General features: G+C 41.5%; 1 protein-coding gene across 1 annotated transcript in view; it reads right to left on the bottom strand.

Annotated features, from left to right (window-relative positions):
* Window positions 1-327: 327 nt before the first annotated feature.
* The window catches only part of POLG2 (DNA polymerase gamma 2, accessory subunit), a 57,351-nt gene continuing 45,983 nt past the window's right edge, over window positions 328-11,695 (bottom strand). Inside the window, exons 8-10 of the mRNA XM_078779347.1 lie at window positions 10,241-10,321; window positions 837-937; window positions 328-690 (exon numbers count right to left, since the gene is read on the bottom strand). Coding sequence (XP_078635473.1) covers window positions 534-690; window positions 837-937; window positions 10,241-10,321 — 339 coding nt within the window. The 3' untranslated portion in view covers window positions 328-533. The remainder of the gene's footprint in view (window positions 691-836; window positions 938-10,240; window positions 10,322-11,695) is intronic.

Genomic DNA, 11,695 nt, shown 5'->3' with positions numbered 1-11,695 from the left:
CGAAAGCGCTGCATAGGAAAAAAATTGAGACGTGGCTCATTGTAAAGAACTCTCCATGCAGAATAACATGTTAATGATGATGGCATAGGTGCCTCCATTATGACGTCATAATTTGACAAGTACAAAACTTCATCCGTTCAAGATGAAATTTCTTCAGCATAATCTAGGAATAAATTAGTTTAGAAAAAAACAATGATGTCTTTAAAAAAGCCTTAAAACCACTGAAAATACATCCTGGCGAGGGTTTGCAATCTCAGATTGCTCTTTCTTGTTGTGTATGTGAGTTCTTAATACAATTACTTATTTGGTTCTACACAATTGCATTGGTGTGGTTTTACCATGGTTTATTAGAACACTCAAAATAACAAATCTTTCTGCCGCGTTCCCTCTCGAGACTCTGAGGGGCACCGTAACCGGAGTTTGGGGAGGTAACACGTAACAACTGGCTTTACTTCAGCGTGACATCCATATGGAAACTGGCAGCGTGACATCCGTATGGAAATGTTAAAATCAAAACACCATACCCAAATCGCTCAGGACTTCTCGATATACCTCTGCACATATGGCGTGAGCAGCGTCAAGTGAGTCACCTCCTCGATGCCAGTGTTACGATATCGTAGTCTCACAGTGCCATTCTCGAGGGTCACGTCACTCACGAGGACGGTAAACACGATACCCATCTCGTCATGCCTGCACGCACAAAAGCCCGGGATAAATCATCGGCATGCATGCAAGATTACGAAGAAGCCTGCAAAAAAACACTTGTTTAGCTTTTCAACCACTCGAGTTTCAGAATGATAATCTGCACAGCACTGAAAGCGATATTGCAAGCACACCTCGTGAAATACTGCTCGATGTCCGTATGTTCGGTGTTCAGGTAAGCAGGCCATACAGTTAATCCAGCAGCCAGTAGCTCCCGATAGAGTCCTTCACACAACTGGAAAACCCACATGCCAAAGGTGCATTTGACTTTCCTATTCATGTAGGCTGTAGCATCGCAAAAATTATGCAGTGAAAGGAAGCATCATTTCTAGTTGAGTTATATTGTACGCTCATTTTGGAGCACATGCCTCCATCAGGCTGAAAAGTTTACGATTTATACTACACCGATAGGCAGGCCTGCGGATTTCACGGAAACGATCGTTACCGGTAGCGTGTCGGTAACGTGATAGCAAAAACACGGAACCGAAAGTACGTTTCCCATCGCAGAAAGGCAGTGTAAGGCAAAAAGATGTAGTATTTACCTTCACGTGTGATTTTCAGATAACTATTTCAGAAGTTGAGTTTTATTTCCAACAAAATTAGGCCGGCAAAGCAGATAGCATGTAGTTTCCCACATTCAGGTTCGCGATATGACTTGCGCTTTGACGGACATGCGCATCGGTCTAAATCACAGACTTCCTTTTCAAAATGGCATCCGTTGCTAAGCGGAAAAAAAGCGGAAAATGTCGCCTTAAAAACACAGTGCTATGCTAGACGTGGAGGTGTTCTCAAATTGTGCAGACCGAACAGAGGAGGGGGTGGGGGTCGATTTGTTGTTGGTTTAGATAATAGTTGAAGCATTAACGGTGTCCGTTTCGTCTTGCGTTACAACTCATGAGACAGAAAATATTGTGAAAGTCAGTTCTAAAAAAATGAAGAATCATCATATCTATCTATAATTCCAGTAATCTCTGTGTGTATGTTTGTATGTTTGTATGTTTGTATGTTTGTATGTCTGTATGTCTGTGACCGCTGTTTCTCGACAACCATGGGTCCGATATACTTGAAACTTGCCAGGTATATTGCTGGGGACCCGAGGATGTGCCTTTTCAAGGTTTCATATTAATCGGAGAAGTAGTTACCGAGCTATGTCCAAAAAACGATTCAACCAATCAGAGAGCAGCGAGCTATCACGTGTGCCGAACGTGGCGAACAGACTCTGCCTCGGACGGCACATTTGAGAGCGTATTCATTTATTTCACGTTGGAAAACTATGTTGCCGTTAAACTATGTTTTAAAACTAATTAAAACTAATTTGCGATTCATCGTAACTGCGATTTGCGACCTTCCGGACAGTGAAGACTGCACTTCCGGCAGCCAATCACAGAACGCGTTGTTGCGTAGGCGTGGCCGATGTGAGAGCGAGCCGAGCCGAGCGCGTGCGCCATTACGGTTCGTAATTCGATTTCTTCCGGAGAAAATAATAATTTCTCGATTTCTTATGCGCATTATTTCTCCCAATTCAGTCAGAGCGAAGGGCGGAAGCGAAGAGCGTTGTTTTTTTTGTTTACGGGCGTACGGGCGGGGTAGAGCGTACGGGTAGCGTTATTTTTTTTTTTTGGCAAGGAACGGGCACCCACGTACGGGCATGCCCTAGTAACTTAAAATAGTAATAAAACTTTATTTCATAAGGGTATACACAATCAAATTGACAGAATTTGCTCTTCTCTGATAATAAACATCAACCTCAATAATGAACATGCGTTAATTACATTGCATACATGTAAATGACAGGATTTATTTTTGGAGACATTTTTAATTTTGTATTACAAATGTTTTGCTTTACAAATTCTAAAGGAAAAAAAAATCGTTTCCCATTAGGTTTGGGCACGGAACCGGAATGTTGTTTCCCATCAGTTCCCATAAACTAAAATCACGGAACCGAAAAACGGTTACCGATGAGATCTGAAATCCCCAGACCTGGATAGGCCGGATCTGGATTCGGACATGAACCAAAATCTAATCGGTTTGCTCTTGTCACCTAACCAATGAACTCATCCACCTAGTTTGGTATCGTTTTTGGCCCTATCTCCCAATGGTTAAGATTCACTTAATAAATTAAATAATTCTCATATCCAAATCCATATTCAGATCTTCACCAAAATCGAATCGAATCGAATCGTCATTGTCAGACACCCAACCGGGCCACCAAGTTTTGTCCACATCCGTCCACAACTTTTTGAGATATCCTGCTATATATCGTTTTTGGCCCTATCTCCTAATGGTGAAGATTCACTTAAATTCTACTAACCGGATCCTGATCCAGATCTTCACCAAAATTGAATTGATTCTTCCTTGTAACACACACAACATGTGCACCAAGTTTTGTCCAAATTTGTCCATAACTTTTTGAGATATCCTGCTATATATAGTTTTTGGCCCTATCTCCTAATGGTGAAGATTCACTTAAATTCTACTAACCGGATCCTGATCCAGATCTTCACCAAAATTGAATTGATTCTTCCTTGTAACACACACAACATGTGCACCAAGTTTTGTCCAAATTTGTCCATAACTTTTTGAGATATCCTGCTATATATAGTTTTTGGCCCTATCTCCTAATGGTGAAGATTCACTTAAATTCTACTAACCGGATCCTGATCCAGATCTTCACCAAAATTGAATTGATTCTTCCTTGTAACACACACAACATGTGCACCAAGTTTTGTCCAAATTTGTCCATAACTTTTTGAGATATCCTGCTATATATAGTTTTTGGCCCTATCTCCTAATGGTGAAGATTCACTTAAATTCTACTAACCGGATCCTGATCCAGATCTCCACCAAAATTGAATTGATTCTTCCTTGTAACACACACAACATGTGCACCAAGTTTTGTCCAAATTTGTCCATAACTTTTTGAGATATCCTGCTATATATAGTTTTTGGCCCTATCTCCTAATGGTGAAGATTCACTTAAATTCTACTAACCGGATCCTGATCCAGATCTTCACCAAAATTGAATTGATTCTTCCTTGTAACACACACAACATGTGCACCAAGTTTTGTCCAAATTTGTCCATAACTTTTTGAGATATCCTGCTATATATAGTTTTTGGCCCTATCTCCTAATGGTGAAGATTCACTTAAATTCTACTAACCGGATCCTGATCCAGATCTTCACCAAAATTGAATTGATTCTTCCTTGTAACACACACAACATGTGCACCAAGTTTTGTCCAAATTTGTCCATAACTTTTTGAGATATCCTGCTATATATAGTTTTTGGCCCTATCTCCTAATGGTGAAGATTCACTTAAATTCTACTAACCGGATCCTGATCCAGATCTCCACCAAAATTGAATTGATTCTTCCTTGTAACACACACAACATGTGCACCAAGTTTTGTCCAAAACTTTTTGAGATATCCTGCTATATGTTTGTTTTAGCCCTATCACTTGATGGTGAAGAATCACTTAAAAATTAAATAATTCCTATCTGAATCCAAATTAAGATCTTCACTAAAATCTAATAATTTTGTCATCGTCACATATGCTACCTCTCTGCCAGATTTCGTCCGAATCCATCCATAACATGTTCAGGTATCTTGCTCACAAACCGACAGACAGACAGACAAACAGTGGTGAAAACATAACCTCCATCCACCTTCGGTGGTGGAGGTAAAAATTCCTTTTAAAGAGTGAGGATCATGGAAGAGCAAGGGCAAATCGGCGGTGGGTTAAGCGGGGCAACAATTCGGCACAACGAGCATGGTAATAAACCAACAGGATATGTATAGAGAGAAGGGGAGGAAACGGAAATCGGCAAGTCAGAGGATTGGGTTAGGAGCGGTTAATTATTTAATTGTTCATTATTATTAAAACCCACAGTGGAAGGGTCGAGGCCAAAACCAAAAGGACACCCCTGGGTGAAAAAGTAAAGAAAGAAGTTGGGAAAATGTGATAATTAAATGAGATCGAGATGGTTTATTTGTAACTCGAATTGTTGCAAGTTGATAGAAGTTTGGAACGCTGCACGGAGGGGTGTTCCAAAGAGAGGCAGTGTGGGGGAAGAAGGAGAAGGAATGGCGATTGGGAAGGAGGGAAAGGAGGAAAAGGAGGGTAATGAGTAATAGCTAGATGTGTGTTACGAACAGAGTGAAGAGGAGGGAGGACAGAAACAGAGTTTTACAGAGCAACCACTGACTGTGGTAGTATTGGTTATAAGAAGCACTGCGGTGAGATAGCTCGATGGAGGCCCAAAGGTTGGAGATGGCTGGACAAAGTAGGATTGGAAATCAGTCAGACAGCCTTGGCTATAATGCGATCCAGAACACCGATGACAGACGGAGGAGTGCCGCCCCAGAAATGGGAGCAGTATTCCCTCACCAGTCTGACTTGGGATTTGTAGAGGGTGAGAAGCTGATGGGCGTTGAAGTATTTATGAGCTCTGAAGAGGAAGCCAAGTTTATCTGGGGCAGATTTGGCGATATTGACGATGTGAGGCAACCAGGAGAGAGTTCTGTGTATGGTGACACTGAGCATATTAATAGATAAAGACTGCTGCAGTTAAGAGCTGGACATGAGAGGAGGTGTGGCTGTATTGATCTCGCTACTTACAACGAGGGTTTGAGTCTTGGACTGATTGAAAAAGAAAGTTGTCAGAGCTCCATTGGAGGATGACATTGAGATCACGAATAATGGAGGAAACAATCGAGAGGGATCAGACATGTTGCCCATCTATGGGGCAGGGCAGACATAGGCATGCTTCCAGAAGGTTGGGTAAATATCTGTACAGTAAGAGCGGTTGGAAAGTTTGGAGAAAATAGGAGTACATTCAGGAGCACAGTGTTTGAGGACAACGGCAGGTATGATGCCAGAGCCACAGTCACATGACACCATCCCCATTGGTGCAGCCATCTTGGATTTCCCTTCGCCACGACAGGGCATGTCAATTTCAAACAACCTTGCTTTCTTTTGAACTCGTCCGAAAATAGCCGAGGTGCTGTTTAAATTATTCATTTGAAGCTATGAGAGGGCTTTCTGAAAAGGAGAGACGGAAGTTCAATTAAAAGTTTATAAAATCTGGAGCTGAAGGGCAACACTAACTTGTTGACTGAGCTGTCAGATGCCACCATTAAAAAAAAAAATTAAAAACTCTCACATTGAAAACTGATCGAAACTTTGAAAAGGTGACAATGCTGTCATTCACAGTCACGTATTTTTATGGTGGCGGTCAGGCAAAGTGTCACCAAGGGTCATGGGGAAAAGTGGGTCGGGGTGCTAAAAAACTGCAAAAAAAGTCACATATTTGTGTAAGGCCCCATAGTCCAAATATAAATTGTGGAAGCAATTATTTTCGTGCATAAAATTGCATCTTGCACCATGGCATAAATTCTGCCAATCACCATTTGGCTATCAGGCCTTCCTCATATATATATATGAGGAATATGTCATCATGGAATATGTCATCAAAATAAATGCATTGTCATCATGGTAACATATGATGTACAAGCAGAAGCAAACATAAATAAAAATGTAAACAAATATCGCAATGCAATATATTGGGAAGTAAGAACACAAAATCATAGCGGGGCAGATATGTGAAACAATTGTTCAGATTGTGGTAAAAGCACCAATTTCGTACAGTTCATCTTGAATACATAATAATCGATTTCAGATATAGTGCCAAGAAAAAAATCCCCCTGGTGGCCATATTTGGCCAAAATCCAAGATGGCCACCAGCCGAGCCGTGAATTTCTATTAAACCCGATACTTTCTTTAATATTCAAGCTACAGACATGAATAAAACATCATTTTGTATGTTTTCAGACACAAGGAATCCAATTACAGCATTAATTCTTTCATAAAATACATTTATTTCAACATAAAGGGCTTTTTTGTGCCAAATTATCTGAAATCGGTGAAAAATTTGACCGATTTTAAGCAATGTGATGTGATATCATATCACAACATGGGTGTATTATACTCATAATATAAATTCTAAGTATTTTTTACTTGCAATAATATATGTAATGCATGAAGGTGTAATTGTACACATCATTTATAATATGGTAATTTAGTAACCGAATCGCTCTGTTGTTCCACCTGCCAACAGTTTAGCACAACAATACATCGCTACCATTAAATTATGCACATAGTACGCTGATGCATGTGAAATGAGATTTTAAAATGAACAATATTAAAACATTTCACATTAAATGAAAAGTAAAATTACTTTACATGGAATTACCACATGGTTGAGTTTTAAAATAAATGCATTGTCATCATGGTAACATATGATGTACAAGCAGAAGCAAACATAAATAAAAATGTAAACAAATATCGCAATGCAATATATTGGGAAGTAAGAACACAAAATCATTAAGCAACTACTTCTGACTGCAGTTGGGTGTGGTTGACATTCCACATTATAACAGATTATTAAGCACCTTGATATGATATACCAGTATACCAGTAGCCACTATAGCTGACTGCTGGCAAGAACGATACCGTAAAACTGATATACAAATCAGACTAGAATTAAAACACAATTACCCACATTGGCAGATCTTGAAATAAACAATAAATTGACCAGTTCATGTTGTATATAGACATGATAGACAACAAATACATTAACTATATACACCCATGTCAACTGAATGACAATACTACTGAAACATGATGATGTCTACTACTAATACTGCAGTAGGCTACATTCGACTAGCGAATGAAAACGCCATATCATTACATCATTTACAAACAACAGTCAGTTGCCTTCATTGTGGTCGCAATCACCCCTGCATTGACAGAGTGTTGTGCATTTAAGATTTGCTTTGACAAACTTGCATTGTCCCCTGCAACCTTTCACATAATGACACTTTATCAGCTCAACATCCATTGTTGAGATGCATGCAATGGATGTTGAGATTTTACAACATCCATTGCATGACGGATCATGGCGACAGACTTGGAATCGTCTGAGAACAACGGTAACAGTGATGTAATTGTGACATCAAAGTTTCTTGGACTTTCCAGTGTGTTTGCATGGAACGCACCCCACGATATTGGCTCATCTGTGCTCTGAAGCTCTTTGGTGATAAGGTCTTGGGTATTGTTCAGCCATTTAGTTTCACAGTCAATAGCAGATTTCACAAGTTCTTTGTCACATGTTAGTGGACCATTCTGCAATGGAACAATGGGATCCTTCTTGATCAGTGTAACTGGTGTCAAAGTTGTGTACGAGTCCGGAAGTGGCGGTATCTGTGTTTTTGAAGACGTTGGTTGCAGAATGGCGGGTTCACGTACAATACCATCAGACGCTGTTGCTCGGTTTTGAAACAGGGATATTCCTGTACCATGAAAGGCCTCGCATGCTGTAGTTGAGCTGGGGTTGTGGTCGATATTGTCCACTGCAGCAGTTGTAAATAGATTTTTACGCAGGACAAGTGGACACACAACCCCATCAGTTTGATATTGCTCAGACGCTGAGATGGAAAGTTCTGTCGATATGCCAAGAACCCTGTCATATGAAACTGACAAGCCGAGATGAAACAGTATATCCACCAGTTCACGTTTACGCGTATGTCCATGGATCATCAGGCCAATATAAACAGGCAGTGGGGTCTCTCTGTCCTTACAGTGATGCGAATTGGTGGACTCCTGGCACCTTCTCACATGACTGTTGTATTGCAACAGCTGAGCGAGACTCAGAGCTGCTTGTCTCACTGTGTCTGATGCCTTGTTCTTTATATTGGGTTCATCCATTAGCATACCAAGTAGTGCTACCAACCAACGACTTTGGTACAGCATCTTCCTGGCATCCTTTTTCAAAGTAGCCATCAAAGTGTGATGTGTGCTTCTTCAGCATGTCTCGGCGAATAATCTGTGCTGCCTTTGCTATGCAAATAGCTTCATCATCGAAGTCATCCAAACATGCATCTTTCAGAGCAAGTCCTACATCCTCTTCGAATGTCAGAAGGATGTCACGACCTTGCCTGTATGCGTGAAGACCTGATACATGGGCAAGGAGTCTCTCTTTCAGACGTGTAGAGTTTATACGTCCCGATATGTCCACCCCTAGCTCTCGTAAGCGATCCGTATACAGCTGCAGGAGATTACTCAATTTGAATATTGGAGCCACGGTCTTGTCAGCTAAACGTATATCTTCGATATAGCCAATTACCTCGACCAAAGCTATACCGTGAGCCTGTCCATCTGGGCTCTGGTTTTGTTCTTCCTCTACTTTCCTGTTGCTAGCATTGTACAGTTTCACCAGACATGCTGAATGGTATTTCGCTTCCTGTGCCACTAGGTCACCCGCACTGAGTTTGGCAATTAGCTTTTGATCCTGTAGCTTGAAAGCACAGTGATTGACACGTTGTGTAAGTTTTGACGTCATTGCTTCGTGCAGCGGACTACTTTCTGTTCCCATTATGTCACAGAAGAAACATGTATCACTACTTTGATCTTCACTAGCTTGTCGACGCATATAAGGACCATCTCCTTTCTGACTGGTGCATGGTTCCACCGGTTGTAGTCTTGTCAGCCTACTAGCAGAGTACTTCAAGCGGCAGGAGTGATGCCATTTGGCACTATGTTTGGACAACGTATTTGCAATGCCATCGCCCTCATCAAGCTGTGATATATCTATAGCCACCGCTAGCTTGCCCAAGTCATGAAAACATTTCAAATTGTCAGCCAATGTGTCATAACCAGCTCCCACATCTGTTCGTTTTGATAGTGCAGGACACTGAAGTGGTGCAGTCGAACGTTCTTGACATAGCACACATATTGTCCAATCAATAGGTCCTGGTGTGTTTCGAGATGAGGACAGCTTCTCATGTTCAATGAGCTTACACTTTTTCCGTGTCGACATTGTGGGAGCTCCGAAGGTTCAGACTTAACACCTGGATGGCATCATTGGCGCCATACATGTAGACCTGACAGAAAAGAGAAAATATTTGTTTCTGAATACAGTTAATAGTCATATTAGAAAGTAAGCATTCACCTTTCCGACTGTTGTAATCGTGAATATTCCAAATTGTAATCCGGTCGATTGTTGACAATTTCGACATAAACATGCCCTTTATGCTGAAATATATGCATTTTATGAAAGAATTAATGCTGTAATTGGATTCCTTGTGTCTGAAAACATACAAAATGATGTTTTATTCATGTCTGTAGCTTGAATATTAAAGAAAATATCGGGTTTAATAGAAATTCACGGCTCGGCTGGTGGCCATCTTGGATTTTGGCCAAATATGGCCACCAGGGGGATTTTGTTCTTGGCACTATATCTGAAATCGATTATTATGTATTCAAGATGAACTGTACGAAATTTGGTGCTTTTACCACAATCTGAACAATTGTACTGATATTTGGCACTTAGCTGCCCCGCTATCAGGTATCCTATCCTCAGGCCATACCCAACATATATGGGGTGTTGTGAGCGCACGTGCGTGGGCACCCAACATGTCTGTAGGACTTGAACATCGACAGCATCTCAAAACTTTGTTTATTGACAAGTGAATGCAAACCTGTTTTAACTCAAGCGATGGATTGCTGATGAGGTCTACAGCGATCTTCAATGGAGCTAACCAGGGATGCATCCTCAGCACCTTCAGGCAGAGGAGAAGACATGGTAAACATTTTAATATCATGTACAGTAAGACCCCCAACATTTACGAGGCATACGTTCCTGGTAAATGCCACGAATGCCGAATCCGCGAATGTCAGGGCAATGTTTCAATGGGAACAAGCGTTACGCCTAGGTCCCCCGTCGGTGAAGTGATGTGAGTTGACAAAGTGGGAGACGCAAGGCGTCCATCTTGGATTTTGACGTGGCGACCCAATAATAGCATTCTTCCTTATGCCTAGATACACCCACACACCAGATTAGAAGTTGGTACTTCGCTTATTTTTCAAGATATTCCGCTCACAAGGTTCAGACATACATGGCGGTGGCCATCTTGGATTTTGACGTGGGTTGCACCCACACACCAAATTAAAATTCGGTCCTTCGCTTACGCACGCACGCACGTACGGACGGAAAAACCATAGTCCCCCTTTCGCTCCGCGGTGCGACGGGGGACAAAAAGGGATAGGTTCACAAAGGTTTGTGATTAATAAGGGACATTTTTTAAAGCTTGAAGGGGAACCCAAATGCTCAAGCCACCTCGATGCTAATCTATCCCTCGCTACACTAAAAAATAAACATGTCTTTTTCTGATTTCCGATTTATAAAGTAGATAATTATGCAATTAAAAGATGAAATATTCTTCTTCTTCTTCTTCACGATTAGCCGTAATGTCACATAGTGAAGGTGATTGCCACTTCCATATTGTCTACAGATAACATCAAGGAACTATTTACCTCAAATGACAAATAATTTTCGAATTTCTACAAATATGCCTCATTGATCCGTCCTTGGTGGTTGTAGTAATACAACAGACATGGTTTCATGCTACACCAATGGACAAAAGGCCCTAAGTTTGCCAGAAATTGAACGAGGTTTGTCCAAAATACCTGAGTGTGGACTGGGCCGACAAAATGTTAAGCTTTTGTGCTCAGGACATTTTACAGAGCACTATTATGAAACAGAGATGCCTAGATCTTGTGGTTCTCCGCCACGATTGAGCGGAAGAAACAACCGTCGCTCGAAACTATAGCACCATCTCTGCCGAGCTACCAGCATAAGGACATGGGCGATTTGAGCGATGAATCGAACCCCTGTGTGTGTTAGTCTGCCGTAGACCGATCTCACCTCGTTACCAATACTCCTCCCCCCTCCACTGAGTCGGGACATAAACACGGCACAAACACAAAACAACCGTCGCACGAAATGGAAACACCATCTTTGCCGAGCTAGCAGCATATGGACACGGGCGATTCGAGTGGTGAATCGTAACACATGCGTTGGCCTGCCGGCGACCGGTCTCACCTCGCTAGATGTTCTAGCCAACATCGCCGCCACCTTGTCCAATGCATCTGAA

This window comes from Myxine glutinosa, chromosome 5, assembly GCF_964187855.1.
Source record: "Myxine glutinosa chromosome 5, kmMyxGlut1.1, whole genome shotgun sequence".
NCBI lineage: Eukaryota > Metazoa > Chordata > Myxini > Myxiniformes > Myxinidae > Myxine > Myxine glutinosa.
The sequence above is the reverse complement of the archived record's forward strand: the minus strand, read 5'-3'. Positions and strand labels throughout refer to the sequence as shown.